The sequence below is a fragment of the Sinohyriopsis cumingii genome, chromosome 4 (genome assembly GCF_028554795.1).
Source record: "Sinohyriopsis cumingii isolate HCF-2022 chromosome 4, ASM2855479v2, whole genome shotgun sequence".
Taxonomy (NCBI): Eukaryota; Metazoa; Mollusca; class Bivalvia; order Unionida; family Unionidae; genus Sinohyriopsis; species Sinohyriopsis cumingii.
Window position 1 is genome coordinate 92946700 of NC_142964.1, and position 17424 is coordinate 92964123.

Here is a 17424-nt window from a genome sequence, read left to right on the forward strand (position 1 = left end):
AAAGTTAGACAACATATGGCATGTTGATGAACAAAAGTTATTCCTCAACCTTGCTTTGAATCATAATGTTTAAACCCTCTTTAGTAAAGATCAAGACTGTAGACCATTTAGTAAACAAATGAAATCAATGAAGTTCCGTCAAGAAATGCCTAAAAAGGAACTCCAAACAATAAATAGTAGGCTTCATGTATTAACTTTTAATAATTAGTTTTTTACATGAATCATATAAATCGTAAGTGACTGAACCTAACATGACCAGTTGCTAATCAATATTCTGTATAAGGTATCATATTACACTGTACAGCATATAGTACACGTTTTTAGGCAAAACTCCCAAGTATATATAGCTATAACATTGTTTAAGCAGTGAGTTTAGCTCTAATCACAATCATAATCATGTTTGAAAATGATGATTGAAAAATTTAGTTATGATGAAAACTGACTGCACACCGAAATTAAGTGCCAATCAAAATTTAATTACAGCATCGTTTACCAAATTAGACTGCATACCTGTCAAGGCCACATAAAAATTCACATATGAATGCAGAAATTAGCAAAGTAATGAGCCAAATTCTTTAAATGCAACCACACAATTATCAACTCTTTTCTTTAAAGATGTTATGTCCTGAAGTCCTGTCTGATATGACAGTACCACCAGCCCAGCATTAATAAATTCATAAAATAAATATCTCATCATTTTCATATGAAAACAGTCATTAATCTGAAAAAATACATGATCTGAAGCATTATATGTTCAAGGTCAAATTTGTAAAAAGTCACTGCCATAAAACTACTGTAAAATATCAAAACTTCCTTTTCTGGTTGAAGGAACACAATCATTAATTGCATTGACACAAAATGGTGAAGAAAATCCATGCAAATCAATGGGTTTTTTTTATGAAAAATATATAATAAAAAGAAAATCTACATAACTTTTCAAGTAGATATAATGGCTGTCCCAGTAAAACATACCTGGGACCAAGGGAAGGCACATCTGGTGTGGGTACTCACCCATATATACAATTTAGAATTTTCTTATTATTTTAGTGTGAACTTTAAGAAATTAACACACCCTGGCATATATTTTTTTTAAATGCCTTCCCTGGGTGCCAAGTATGTCTAAATGGAACAGCACTAAGGAAATATTTCACTTGTGAAGTGAAAACATTTTGAATTGTCACACTTGACAGCAATAAGCTGTTTCAATGTCTTACTTTGCAGACAGTCTGCATTGAGGAGATCCTTGCACTTCTCATGACACTTAACACCACATTCTGTACAGCGGACACCTTGCCTGGCCAGGCCCCACAGCAAACCTTCACACTCAAAGCAGTAGGTGGGTGAGGTGGCTGTCCACACCACAAAGTTGTGAGGCGTTGTACTGGAGATTGGGTAAATCAATGCCTGTAGGGCTTTCTTATACACATGCATTTTCTGGAGGAAAAAAGACAACAGGGATTATAACTCACCTGGCTTGTATAACTTGACAGTTGACCATTTCATTAAGCATGTGAATGCAGTACTGTAGAACACATTCTATGTAAACCATCTCCCAAACTGTACATTATGTTACTTGTACTTATTATATTTAAGCCTGATATATACAAAAATCTAAAAATAAAGGCATAATTATCATACAAAGTGTCTTGCTAATAGCTGAAGTCATCCATGGTCTTGATATAAACCCATTCAAAAAGTTTTATATTATATAAAAAAACTGGATGAAAAATATAGTCTCAAGATCAAGAGAGGTAACAATATCAACTAGTCAGAAACAATATTGGTTTTTGGATCTGTGGGGTACAATGCCACTTTTGGCATATGATGGGCTATACACGGCAGCCAGTATATCTGAAGGAAGAACCTGGGAAGACCCATGTGAAGCTACTGGCCAGCTTGCTAACATACCCACACTGGTTAAGCCAAGACTCAAACACAGGCAGACAGAGGTGAAATGTGCAAGTGATCTGTAAACTTAGGTGAGTGCCATAGACCACTCGGTAACCTTGGGCACCATCAGATGCAATGTAACCTGCTAATGTGCACCGATCTCACTTATTACAGAGCCTGTCTAGGACACAACTAAAAAGGTTTCTGTCCAGGACAATAATAATATAAGCTCAGTATCATGAAAAATCCAACAGGAATTTTAGTCTCTAGATTGGTAACAAGCTCAGTCAATAAGATGCATGATTACCTTATTAATATGCATAGATCAAACTCACCCAATATCTTGATAATATAAGATTATTTAACAAGTTTGAGCAAAATCTCCTCAGGAATTACTAGATTACTGACAAGCTTAGTAATAAGACGCAAGGTCATTCATTCATATATATATATATATATATATATATATATATATATATATATATATATATATATATATATATATATATATATATATATGCCTATTAACAAGTTGGATAAAGTTGTGGATCTTTGAAATGGTCACTAAAGTTTCAACAAGCTCAATAAATCCAATGCAAAATTGCCCGTCACTGATATTGCATGGATATTGCTCATAACTGAAATCATTCAAAATCTTACTGATTTTAGCCTATTTACCAAGTCTGATCAAACTTGGATCAGGGATACAGTCTCTAAAGTGGTAATAAATTTAGCCAATGACTTGCAACATCATTTTATTAATATGTTTGCATCATACACATTACAGGACTCATGTGAGATCTTAATCATATCACCCTGACCAAAATCATATTAAAAAAAATGAGGTTCCAAAGCTTGTATGTGAAGTTTTCACTCCACATACATTACCATGTACATAGGACATGCCAACTGAAATAATATCTGAAGAAAGGATATGGAATCTTCCATTCTAAGATACATGACTGCAGGGCCCCACAGGCAAGAGATATTAAGTGAAGAATGTGATGCTATTGGATGAGGTTTTAAAAACTCTAAATGCTGAAAGAAACTTTAACTATGAACTTTTGTTACATTACATTCATACCACAAAGCAAAGTCACCCAGTGATACATTGTCCTTAACATTACTTGAGTAATTTCTCAATTAGTGTTCATTTCTTATTTTAAAAAAAAGAAAAAGAAAAAGACACCAAGTGGCATACAATAGTATTCTACCCATATTAAATACAAGTGGTGTAAGATCTTTCAACCCCGATACATTTAGCACAAGGTCAGCAATCTATTCTGTTCCATGTCAACTGAATCTGACGTGGAATAAAGAGGACTGGTGAAGGATTGCTAGCAAAGATGACAGTCATATTACATGCTGAATAACTTTTGTTGTAGGTCTGTTCAGATCAGCTGATGGATTCAATAACAATTTTTTGGTCCTAAAGATGTCCAATGGTATACAATTTAACTTTAGTTGTTTAAATAAGCAATGGACCTTATGATTTCTTCATCACCTACCAGCTCTTCATCATTGAGGGACTGTCTGGCTACCATGGCTGGTACTCCAGTATTTCTTTTGGAAGCTTGCATAGTCTGCAAAATATGAGGACCATTCAATATAATGCAATATAGCATAATAATTTGAGTAACATGTTTTAAACTAGAATGGAATTTCTTATAGCAAAATAGCAAGTCAAAGGCAATTTTAGGCAAATCTAAAGCAAGGAAATAAACTATTGTTAAAACAGATTATGTTGGATAAAAAAGACAAAGACAATAATAACTTCAAAAACAAAGGATGTGTGATTATATCCTAAAATATAAGGATCAATTTAACAAACAGTGATACTCTGTGCAACTTAAAATTCAAAATCAGACAAAAATCTGAATTCTGGAATCAAAATTTGGAACATTCTGCAGAGGTGAAGAACCATTCAGTTTTGAAACTTCAAAACTACTGAAAGAAACTAACTACAAAAATGAAATTACAAAACAGTTTAAGCTTCAAATTTATAAAATAATAAAAAAAGAAAGGCTTCAAGAAATATCAGAGTATTAATGATACTGACATGGATTCAACAGAGATGTAAAGATATAGGTAAATAAGTGAGATCTGTGATAAAACCAAGGGTATACATAAAGTAAGGTGTTCAGTATTTGAACTCAAAAAGTGATTTTTTAAGTATTAAAAAAGAGAAAATGTAATATGTTTTTCTTTTTTCTTTTTGTTTTAACTGTACTTACATCTGAATACATACTGGTGTTCATTAAGTAAAACAATAACAGTTAATATTTTATTGGTTTTTACAAACTGTATTTTAAAATCAATGGCTGATGGAGTTTTTTAAAGTTGAAAAAGTTCAAAAATCTCAGTTTACAGTTTTGCATACAAGTTGCTACAACTAACATACAACCCAGTGTCTCACCTGCATCCATAAGCTTGTCAGTAAAACCCGTGTATCATTCATAAAGTTTCACACTAAACATTAACATTTTTAATCATAATGCTTAAGAAGGCAAGACTGGTACAACAGGCAAGACAGACAAGACAGTTAAGGCAGGCAATACAAGACAGATGAGACAGGTAAGATCGAAAAGACTGGTAGGACAGGTTAAGACAGAGAAGACTGGTAGGACTGGTAAGACAGACCAGATTGGTAAGATCGACAAAACTGGTAAGACAGGCAAGGCTGCTATGACAGAAAAACAGGCAAAACAGACAAGACAGGCAATACAGATTAGACATACAAGACAGGTAAGATATGCATAACATACAAAAAAGAGAGATAAGACAAGAACTCCTTGTATATCAGCACATAAACTTTAGACCTACAGTAATTTTATGTTTCAGTTGAATACAGCAACTGATGTTGAAGATACGAGATACTGAAATAATTTGACAAAACTTTAACATTATTTACATTGATGAAACATGCATTCTACTGAAGCAGTAAGACAGTAAAAACATGAATGCCTCACATAACACTATATAAACTGTAGACTTAACCATTACACCAAAGTTTCCGCTGAATGCAATAGCAAATGTAAAAGATGCGTAACTTTCAAAAACTTTAACACTGTTCATGATGATGAACCAAGACCTCTGCTTATGCAGGTGAGGTGTGCAAGACAGAAACTCCCAGGATATCAATTTAAAGTCCTTTGAACTCAGGTACTCTTTATGTTTTAGGTGAATGCAGCAACTGATGAATCAAAATATGTGACCTTTGAGCACTTGAATCCAAAACTTCAACACTGTTCACCATGATGCTTAAGCAGGCAAGACAAACAAAACATGAACTCCTGACATATCACAGCATAAACATTAGAGATGTGCAGATATTATCAAAACGTTTAACTTGAATGCAGTAACTGATCTGGAAGATATGTCATAGAATGGTGCACACGAAGTTGTGCTCTCATTGTATTTTACTGTGAATACAGTATGAGTCCTGATGACTGCTTTTTTTATTATACAGACAGCATTAACCATTGTATATGTTTTAGTTCTACACTGCAAATTTCAGTACTACATGATGCATGCTTTAGTACAATATTGTGCATGTTTTAGTTCTACACTGCAAATCTCAGTACTTCATGATGTATGCTTTAGTACATTTTGCATGTTTTAATTCTACACTGTGCAAATCTCAGTACTTCATGATGTATGCTTTAGTACAATTTGCATGTTTTAATTCTACACTGTGCAAATTTCAGTACAAAGTGATTTATGCTTTAGTACAACATTTTCTATGTTTTAGTTCCACAGTGTTTTATTTCTACACTATTAATTCTACACTGTGTAGGTTCAAGTTCTAGGTTGTTTAAGTTCTACAATGTGTATGTGTTACATCAACTTGAGGTTTCCGCTAAAAGACTTCTAATACTCTCTTGTTGGTCCTAAATGAAAATGGTGCCAATTTAACATTCGACATGGCTGCTTGCATTGGCAATCTTAAAAATCTTCTCATCAGTATTCTTCATGAATTAATGGTCATACTGATGTAGGGCTTCTGAATGGTGAACATTATTTCTAAATTAAAACGTGCTTATATGACTTCCTTTATGATCACCACATACACTCACGTATAAGTCGATGCCAAGTGCAAACCACAAAGATTTTTATCTGCTGTTGCATAATGTGTTGTTTGTTCTATTAATTACTCATAGCAAACTGCTAAGGCCCAAATCCACCGATGCTTTATGCAATGGCAGACCTAAGTCTGCGCAGTTTGCATTTGGAAATGACTTATAAGCAAGTACAGACATTAGTTTTGAAGTTGGAGGGGTGGTGCAGAGAGAAATGGAGTCAGAATTGTTTCCTTAATATTTAATTGTTGTGCAATTTTACTGCCACAGAAGTAAAATAAACACCTGATAAGCTTAAACATCTGACTTGATTACAGCATTTTCGGAAGATGTGCATAAACAGATGAACTTCATAAAAGTAGTACCAACAAAACTAATCTACACAAATAATACAAGCCATATTTATTAAACCAGAATGGATACTATGCCATAAGCTTTTGAGGGCTTGAAATCCCAGCAAGCCAAAAAAGGACAATTTTAGTGAACATCTTTTTCTATAATTATAGAATAATTATCAAAACCAGACTTAAAATATTTTGCATTGTATATCATCTGTAACCCATATTAACAAGGTAAGTTTTCAGTCAAGTGTGAATATTTAAGTGTTTTGCCCATAATGTAGCTAACAGCAGAGGTGTGTCAGTCATAAGTGCACAGTTTGTCCTACTACCAATATGTCTAAGGGCAGAGAATGGTCAATCATGTGTGAATAGCTAAGTTCACAGAATCTGTCATATTGCCTGTAATGTGGCTAAGGACAGAGAAGGATCAGTCAAGTATGAAAAGCTAATTACGCAGTCAAATTCTCTGAAATATGGCTAAAGGCAGAGAAGGGTCAATCATGTGTGAATAGCCAAGTGCACATAATTTATCATATTCTCTGAAATATGGCTAATGACAGAGAAGGGTCAATCATGTGTGAACAGCAAATTGCACAGTCAAATTGTCTAAAATATGGCTTAGGACAGAGTAGGGTTAGTCATGTGTGAATAGCCAAGTGCAGGAAATTTGTCATATTGCCTGTAAAAGTGAAGATGGGAGTTAGCAATGCACACATGGCTAAAGCATTGGCATAGGTCAGAGATATAAAACACAAGAGATTGTAGTCCATAAATTTGATCATTAGAAAACTATTCTAGAATCAAATAATACATTGTTAGTACATATGTGATCTAAGATAGCTTTCTTACAATATGTTGTACATGTCACAATACCTCTTTCTGTAAAAAAAATTATTCAATTACAAGAATGTATGTAGAGTAAAATCGTTGACCAAAACTGGTTATATTCAAGTACTACCTGTGGGTATTATATTTTCCTTTATGATAAATAAGTGTGAAGTATTAATACAAAATGAAATGAATGTAACCAAAACTAATGCACAACGCTATCTGGCATTTTTCAGCACTGCAACCCTCTAATACAATACAAGCATGATCTGTCTTTTTTTTTTCAAGTGAAACATATCCAAAATGACAGCTAGCATATGCTTCAATAAAGAATGGCAAATTATTGAGAAAGTAAAAAGTCTCTTAAATAAAAGATTACACGCAAGCTTCAATGAATGTTTGTCTATATAATGATAAAAAAAGAATTGTAAATAACTGCAAAAACTTGACAAAGGCCAGCACTACCTGCAAGTTGGCAGCTTTAATTACATTGGTATGATTTGATGGTGATGATCTGCTTGTACTACCAATGGAGATTATTAGGTGTTCGCATCTGATGCTCTTCATAAATAAACATATTACTGGTGATTTAATCTATTTGTATTGAATAGGAGACACACACAGCAATCTCAGATAACAAAAGGTCACCCACAGATCCTAGTTAAAAGACCCTATATTTACTACAGATTTGAGCAAAGGACCCTATATATAGCAAATTTGAGTAAAATACCCTATATTTACCACAGATTTGAGTCAAAGGACCCAATATTTAGCTTACATGAGTCATAAGACCCTATATTTAGCACAGATTTGTAATCCATAGCTTTTAAAAACATTAACAAATAAATGAAAGACCAAAATAGAGTCCGACAAACATGACATGCACTTACAAAAGAGTGAAGCAAATAATGTAAAGGATAAACAAAACTGCTTTTAAAAGGTTTATGATGATGAGGTTACTGACATGTGCAAAGCCAGCAACAGTGACCTATCCAGCATTTAACAGAAAAAAGATTTATTCTGAATTACATGTAAGTGATAATATCACTAATCCAAGAACTGAGGCACGTAGGTTAAATAGTTAGCTATAATTGATAGATCAAAATATGCTGGGCAGTTACCAACACCAAAAACCTCTCTTTATAATCCGTGACCAGCTTGTCCCACTGAGATTATGATAGCTGAAAGAAGACAACCACTGAACTGGTTGGTATACATTCCAGTATGTGTGATTGGAAGTGAATAATGATGCCAAACTTCTATTCTAATAAAAAATATAAACTTTTCTCAATTAATTAGAAGCCACATTTTCCAACTGAATTCTACATTGATGGCTAACTAGTAAAACAACTTATGTATACGTAAATATTTGTTTACTGAAGTGAAAACTAGAGTACTATAAATGGTAAATTATATGCCTGTTATTTGGTGATTAGTGTTATTATTGGTAAATTATATGCCTGTTATTTGGTGATTAGTGTTATTATTGGTAAATTATATGCCTGTTATTTGGTGATTAGTGTTATTATGCCTCTTGTATGTAAAATCCAATTTCACTGGTTGGCTACTAATGTACATGTACATAAAAAACTGAGTACATGTTTAACTTCTGTACTTTGTCAATGTCACAAAGTGATGTTGCCTAACAATACTAAATGAATATGCAATGCCTTATAAATAGGCGTCATTCTTGCATCCCACTGCAAATCACCAACAAAACTTGGTCATGGTAAAAGACAGAAAAAAAGTGTTTTCTGCAAAACCATTTTTTATCTCTGTGATATTGACCTATTTACCCCCCAAATCAATAGGTGTCTTACCTTATCTCAATGCAAGCCATCCAATATGGTCTGTGACAAAGGACCAAAGTTACTTTATGGAAGAAAAAAAATTCCCTTCTTAGTATCCATCTAATCTTGGCCTTTGACCTCTTAAACTCCTAAATGAATATTTCAATTACAAACCCTTTACAAACTTGAGTCAGAACTTGCCTTGTTTTGTAGAAAGCATTTTTCCATCTTTCTGTTGCCATTACCTTGAACTCTGACCATTTGTCCCCAAAGTGAAAATGTGTCTTCTTTGTCTAAAATGCAAGCCATCCACCAAGTTTGGTTAAGATATCTGCTACATAAGTAAAATCATTGTGTGGATACTTTTTTAGTCCCTGTGATCTTGACTTTTTACCTTTTGAACATGAAAATCATAAAATACCCAAATGAATGCTACTTATTAAGTTTAGTAATGGTAAATTGGAGAACTCAAGTTGAAATAAAGACAGGAACAAACAGACTGACAAAAACAACATATGTTTTGCCTTACAGTTGGCATATATAAAAATAGTCTCTCCAATGTTCCAAAATAACCATGCAAGGTGAACTTTACAATACAATACCAGTACTTAGTTTACATTTGCTGATGACAGTGTGAGAATAAAAGCCATATACTTCAAGTAAAGCTAGACAACTATAAAAATGAGAAAAATATGAAGTGATTCTACTACAGACACAACTGTGGCATTAAACTAACAGTTAAAAAAAACATTTAGGGAAGAGACCCTTTTACTCTCATAGGCATAACACTACAGGTGAGTTGAACCTAGGATGCCACCTGGATACTGAACAAGTGTGGAAAACTTCATATTAAATTTAATGTTAAATCAAGATGCTTCCAATATAGCCAAGGCTTCAAGCTACCACAACATAAAATTTACTCAGGTGCACTATGTATGGTTTATCAAATTCATACAACTGTAACCACAGTAACATCAAAGCAGTCTAGATCAGCTATCACAGTGTGCCACTGGCCAAGGCATTTCTCTCTACTTGCCTTTGGATGGTGTAACCTTCAATGTACTGCTGTGCTGTAAAACAACAACCCAACCCAAATCACTGTTCTATTCATAGCCAAGGCATATTCTTCCTTTATTCTCCATTACTGCCTATGACTTTCCCACACAACTCTTGTTGTTTTACTACTCCGATGTAGAATACTGTATAAGGCACAAAGGAGAGAACTTCAGATGTGTTCAAATTGCAAGTCTATAACAACTTTAAATAATACTTTCTAAATACAATTTTTGCCAATATGTGTTCAGTTGAAAACAGCATATACCTGAAAGTGCCATTACATAATTCATCAGGCCTGGAAATCGTATAAATCTTGAGCTCAAGTTTTTGAGGTTGAGATTTTATTTTGAAATACCACAATGTTACCTTTGAAAAGTTCTTTCTTATCGGCAAATCACTCAATCTCAGACTCATATTTTAAGTTATATGACCTCCAGGCCAAGAGATATTGGTTACACAACACAAGACAGACTCTGAACTATGGGCACATTATGTTATGGCAGATCCTTGTACATGTTGCTTACAGCTGGATTCATTTTACATGCAAATCAACATGGTAATGTTGACAAGTGGCTCCAGGCAGCATCTTTGAAATATCACCACATTTATACACAAATTAAGAAAAAAAGATCTACAATATATACCTTCATAACCTGGGTGTTGAAAGATTGATTGAAATAAGAAAGAAAGTATTTTAAAATTTTAATAAATGGAATGCATATCAACTGTCACAAGGAAAATTAGTAATAAATACAAGAAAACTTAAATTACACACACACACACAAAATGGAAAAAATACAACACATTGTTTTATTTTATGCTAGTCCATGATTTAGTTGATTTTCCAAGAGAAATCATTTAGAGAATTTTCTGAGGACAGTTATTAACAGATATATTTCATCTCCTGGGTGAGTATTTCCCCCACTCAATGAAATAGTTATTATTCACCCAATACAAGGTAATAACCTATACATCTTTTCTTGATCAAGCATTAACTTATAGTATGAAAATCAGTGATAATTTCATAATTCACATCCAACCTTTCATCTATTCTAAATTTCTGCATATTATCTTGTCAAGATCAGTGTAATTATCACGCTCATATCAAGACCTTGTCAAGTTCAGTGTAAATGTGGTTCTCATGAGATTTTTCAAATCCAGTGTAATTATAATGATCATATCAATATATTCTCAAATTTGATGTAGTTATAGTTCTCATATCAATGTCTTTTCAGTGATGTTATAGTGTTTGTATCAATTTTTTAAAATCAGTATAATTATAGTGCTCATATCAATGTCTTTTCAGTTAAATCATAGTGCTCATATATATATTTTTTCAAATTCAGTGTAAATATAGTGCTCATATAGTGCTCATATATATTCTTTCAAATTCAGTGTAATTATAGTGCTCATATCAATGTATTTTCAGTTAAATCACAGTGCTCATATATATTTTTTCAAATTCAGTGTAAACAGTGCTCATATATATTTTTTTAAATTCAGTGTAATTATAGGGCTCATATCAATGTATTTTCATTGTAAGCAGTGCTCATATATATTTTTATCAAATATGGTGTACTTATAGTGCACATATTGTTTTTTCAGTGAAATCAGTGCTTATATCTATTTTATCAATTTCAATATAATTATAATGCTCATAGGAATGTCTTTTCTGTGTAATCATAGTGCTCATATTGTTATTTCAAATTTAGCATAATTAGAGTGCTCATATTGTCTTTTCAGTGTTATTCTAGTTCTCATATCTGTTTTTTCAAATCTGGTGTAATTACAGTGCACAAATCAATGTCTTTTCAATGTAATCATAGTGCTCATCATGATGTTTCAGATTCAGTATAATTATAGTTCTCATATCAACATCTTATCAAATTCTGTGTAAGAAATTATAATGTTCATACCATATTAAGACACAATTTGACTGCATCACAAATGAGTTATTTTCATTTTGCTAAAGCCTGTCTGAAATAAAAATGTTTTTAACCCACTGATTCAAAAGAATATTTTCCTTGTTTTTATTTTTTTTTATACTTTGAATCAGTAATAAATGACAAGTTGGCAACATTTTTATTTATAAAATGTGCATGTGGAAAATAGTAGGTAGTTTTGCTTTCAAAAGTCCCCAATAATATGTTAACCACTAATTTATTCCTCCTAGGGTGTTACAAATTTTCTAAAGAAAAATTTACAGATATGAGTTCACAGAAAACAAGCTCTAAAATCAGAAATGTGTATGAACCACTTATATCCCTCTGCACAAGTTGAAGGAACCATACTTAATACATGTCAGCTGTACTTTTCCTTCCATATACCACAATGTTTTGGACACCCTTAATTAACAATTTTTTCATTCAGCACAGCCATGGTCAGTAAAAAAAAAATCCCTGACTGTAATTTTCAGATGCACAAAATAAAATCTGTTACCTGGTTACAACTGGCATTTAGAAGCAAAATTTAAATAATTACAGTGCCTGGTATTTGATAATCTAAAATAATATTGACACTGTGTTGCTTCTGATTTTTTAAAAGGGGCCAACTTCCCCACTCAAACTTTAAAAGAGGGCCAAACACAAAAAGGAGACAAAATAGTTTTATGTCTTGGGGTCAAAAAAGCATAATAAAAGTCATCAATACTCAATGTCCATCTTTATGGTATTAAACTATATCCCTCTTTATTTAACCAACATGAGATTATCTATGATGTTACCTACTCATTGTGCAACAGTACCATTTTGGTAGTTAGTACATGAATGCAGTATCCTTGTTATGCTTGATGCATAGATCACAAATAATTCTGATATTTTCTATATAGGTATTGCCATTTCTAGGTAAATTCTGCTTGACACACAGGATCATATTCCACTTTTCAATTGAGGCACAGTCTCAGCTGCTAAGAAACTTCATCCTTCTTCCCAGTCTCAGGTCCAGCTGCCTGATTTGCCAAGAATATCTGCCATCCTCAAAAGGAATAGGAATTTCTTATCTTTCTAGAAATAGTTCTTTGTGACGTTGTGAATTCTGATTTAACCTTTGTCCACCTGCAGACTACAGGTTCAAATAAAATATAAAGGCTATATCCAACCAGATTTCTGGAGTATCAGAACCCCTCAGATTCCTACCTATAAACTTTACATATTTAAAAAAATTTACATGTCAGATAAGAATTGGTTGTCCTAGACAATGTGTACAAGATGAAGTTCTAAGCAAAATGTAAGCAAAAATCCAATACATGCAAGTCACCTTAATTAACCTACCAAGGATAATGAGTCAAATTATAACTGCAAGCAATTATTTTTTTACTTTGCATGACTAGTAGTTTCATTTCTGCTGTGGTTATAAAAATGCAGAAATCACTCATTCCCATGCCCTAGAAGCAACAATGGAAGAGAAGAACAATGGGAAAATAAATAGAACTAGGCTAGGGATCTAAGGGTAACAGCATTATAATTACACAGCAATATTATTTGCCTGGTTTATAATGGCACAAGCACTGATGGCTTAATTGATCATAGTGGACTAGAAATCAATTATTTAAGGTAAAATATGTTTCTTCAATAATACTTGCACAATCATTATACCTTAGGAGAATTACTAACACCTTGCAAATCCAGCTTCCCCCCCCACAAATTTAAACATTTTAGCTAAAAAGGTAAATGTAAACTGCCCATCTGGATAGCAGTTAGAGTGATCTGGATGTCTGAGATAAGAGGGCTTTGGTGTCCATGATGTAATAGATCTCACAGAGAAAGTACACGAGAAAAAACACGTAGTTTACATGGACAATTTCTTTCTTACATCCGGCACTGTTTGAATCAATAAGAACAGAACAAATTTATTTCCTCAGTACAGTGCAAGCAAATAAAAAAGGAATGCTAGAGACAAAAAAGTCTGCCAAATAAAAGAACAGGGGTGACAGTGTTCTAATGACATAAGGCAATCGATGTGCTATTGAAAGGAAAGGACCAAAAAACTGTCAACTATTGATCAAGTTTTAACCCATGTGAGACCAGGATGGTGTGTAGAAAGCAAATAAATAGAACCTACCAGTAAGTAACAGCACTCCACCTGCCACAAAGCTACCAAATGGTGGAAATCTGTTTCTATCTGATAGATACATTTCAGTCTTTAAAAATAGTGTTCTGTGTTCAACTCATGGATTTTAATACCAAATTTGTGGATGTCAGCAGGATAAAAGAATCAAACAGACATAGGTAGTTATAGCTTGTATATATATGCATGGTTTTAGTCAATAGATCAGTCTATGATACAGAAAACTAAAACAACCCATATTCCCAAATCATCATCTTAAAGGTTATCATTTGGCAGAGGTAGCACCAGTCTCTCATAGTCAGGTTTTTAACTCAGGCATGGGCCATAACTCTTACACTGACAAAAAAGAACTAGGATTGAAATCAAATCTGACTTACATACGCTTGATATAAAGGCACATGATGAAACCAAATACAATTTAGAAAAATCCTTAAAAGTTACTGAGTAGAAAGAAAATCTGTGATGCAAAAGCCAAACTTTTAAGTCAAACACACCATAATTTAGTATGTTTGTGATGCAAAAGCCAAACCTGAATTTATGTGCCAATAAAACCTCAAACAAGATTTTTCAACCAACCTAAACTCCTTAAGATGATTTGGTTAAAAATTCCATCATTTAAAGACATTTACAAAAGGGTTGATTTAAATTTTGACAAAAGATCTTCAAAATTATATGTTGTTGTATAAACAAGGACTGAATTTTCTGTAAAATCAACTTGTCTTCTTGTAGTTCAATAAACCAGTCCCAAAACATGTATTGATACATGGGCTCTTATCGTTTCTTAATATATAATAAAAGGGACGACAATTTCCCATTTCTCATGTGTTCTATTTAAGTTCTGAAACCAACGCTTCAAGCTACATGTCACTGTGTAATAGTTTCGCACCAAAGTACAACTTGGAGATTCGTAATTTTTCTAATCTGGGTTTCCTCTGAATATTCCAACCCCATTTTTCACATTTGGACATTTAGGATGAAGTGTGTGTTCAGAGCAATTACATACAAAAAATTTGGAATCTACCACCACAGTAAGATAGCTTACCAGCAGGCCTAGCAAATTTAAACCATGTTATATCGACTTGATAGTAAAATTATTTATTTCCTCAAAAATGGCAAGTCTTATATTGTTATGTCTTTAATCCGCATGACAGACTAGACGAAACTCAGCATAGATGAAACCCAGTAATCGCCATTTGCGTGACTTCACAACTCTCAAACAATGATATCAGATGTCCAAGAGTCAAGTGATATCAACAATAAACTCCTTTATAATGTCATTGTACAAAATTTCAATTATATTAAATGAAAGTCTGATACCTTTTGTAAAAACCAGAAAGAACATATACTTCTCAACATATTTATTTCGAGAACAACTACAAGAAACTTGGCCAGTCTGATTCATCAAGCAGAGTAGTCTGGTTCCCTGCTTCATATGTTCCCTGCATGAGAGAGCACATGTCAATGTAGTAGTTATGTGATACAACAAAACCCTGAAGTTGGTCTCAGAATAAACTGAGAATTTTGTGCTCTTTCGTTTTTGTATTTTTATTACAACCAGTATACAACTTTCATTTATTTTATTTTTTTTTACAATATTTGAAAATGGTGGTTGTGAGATTCTGTGTACTCGTGCGACTAGAAATCGAAATTGCTAGTACCAGCTCAAATTTCATCAACGCACTGGTTTTATCGTCTTTCAGCAGATTAAAGACATAACTATTTTAATACTTGCAACTTCTGAGAAAATAAATAGTTTTCATATCGATTTCATGCAGGTATAACTCGAGTTAACAACTTTTAAGTTTGCTAGCCCATACACTAAGCGGCTATGCTTTAACGCCACCATGTTGGCCTCTTGTGATGCTAGAGTGGTTTTCATACCTTCCATATAAAAAAGATATGGATATCGAACTGTCTGTGAAACAAAAAGTCTACTTGATGAATGTAATCCACTGAGCGTTTGGATTGTCTCAAAAAATATATTTATGGCAAGCACCCAAATGATCCATACCGCAACCTCCTAATATTCTGGTTTGAACTCGACAAATTAAACTCACAATCAGTTCAGTTATGACTCAATTATGTAATTAATTTGGGTGTCAAGTTGTGGAGGAAAATTCCCGGGTTTTTCCCAACTTTCATCAATATTTTGCAAAATTTAAGGACTTTTCACAGTCGGGAAATAATTATCATGTCTCCTGACTTTTGCCCGATTTTCCAGTAGCATGGAAACCCTGTGTTTGTGATGCAAAAGCCAAACCTTTAAGTCAAACACACCATAATTTAGTCTGTAATGCAAAAGCCAAACCTTCAAGTCAAACACACCATAATTTAGTCTGATGCAAAAGCCAAACCTGTAAGTCAAACACACCATAATTTAGTTTGTTTGTGATGCAAAAGCCAAACCTTATGTCAAACACACCATAATTTAGTCTGCTTGTGATGGAAAAGCCAAACCTTTAAGTCAAACACACCATAATTTAGTATGTGATGGAAAATCCAAACCTTTATGTCAAACACACCACAATTTAGTCTGCTTGTGATGGAAAAGTGAAACCTTTATGTCAAACACACCATAATTTAGTCTGTTTGTGATGGAAAAGTCAAAGCTTTATGTCAAACACACCATAATTTAGTCTGTGATGGAAAAGTCAAAGCTTTATGTCAAACACACCATAATTTAGTCTGTTTGTGATGGAAAAGTCAAAGCTTTATGTCAAACACACCATAATTTAGTCTGTTTGTGATGGAAAAGTCAAAGCTTTATGTCAAACACACCATTAGTTGGTCTATTTGTGATGGAAGAAGTTAAAACTGTGGCTAATCTAGATAATTCTTGCTCTTAAGCTGCAGTCTTAATTTTGTTTCAATCCTAAAAGCTTTTCAAAGGAAACAAAATTTGTGACATTCAGGGTGAACAGACATTGGTAAACACTATATGCCATCCCTGCAGGATATGGAACATAAAAAAGAAAGCAATTTAGTAAATTCTTAGCATGAAAATTGTACAGAGGTAACATCTGCTATTCCAGTAACTAAATACAAGAAAACATAAGAAGCATACATACCAGGTCACTGACAAGGATTACGGATTTTCGGCGTGGTTTGATCTCAGGCATACTATCTATACTGGTATAGAACCCATTGTGCTCTAGAAAACTGTAAATGAGATTTGAAAAAATAAACATCAAAATGATTAAGACAAAAATCTTTCGGAAATGCAATACAAATACATTAATGTTATTCCACAGTATTTGATTTCACGATCCTTAAAAAAACTTGTAATAGATTTTAGACCAAATATCTGGGAGTCACAGTACCTAAGTTGGTACAGTGTCTGGTTCATGATCCAAGGATCAAAAGTTTGGTACCTAC

At 33.2% G+C, this 17424-nt stretch overlaps 1 protein-coding gene across 2 annotated transcripts in view; it reads right to left on the bottom strand.

Moving 5' to 3' along the window:
• Nucleotides 1–17424, bottom strand: part of LOC149801686 (protein unc-13 homolog B-like) — a 271956-nt gene that overhangs the window by 100532 nt on the left and 154000 nt on the right. For both annotated transcript variants that reach the window (XM_089955954.1, XM_089955953.1), the window contains exons 12-14: nt 17118–17208; nt 3399–3473; nt 1215–1434 (exon numbers count right to left, since the gene is read on the bottom strand). In XM_089955954.1, coding sequence (XP_089812080.1) covers nt 1215–1434; nt 3399–3473; nt 17118–17208 — 386 coding nt within the window. The remainder of the gene's footprint in view (nt 1–1214; nt 1435–3398; nt 3474–17117; nt 17209–17424) is intronic.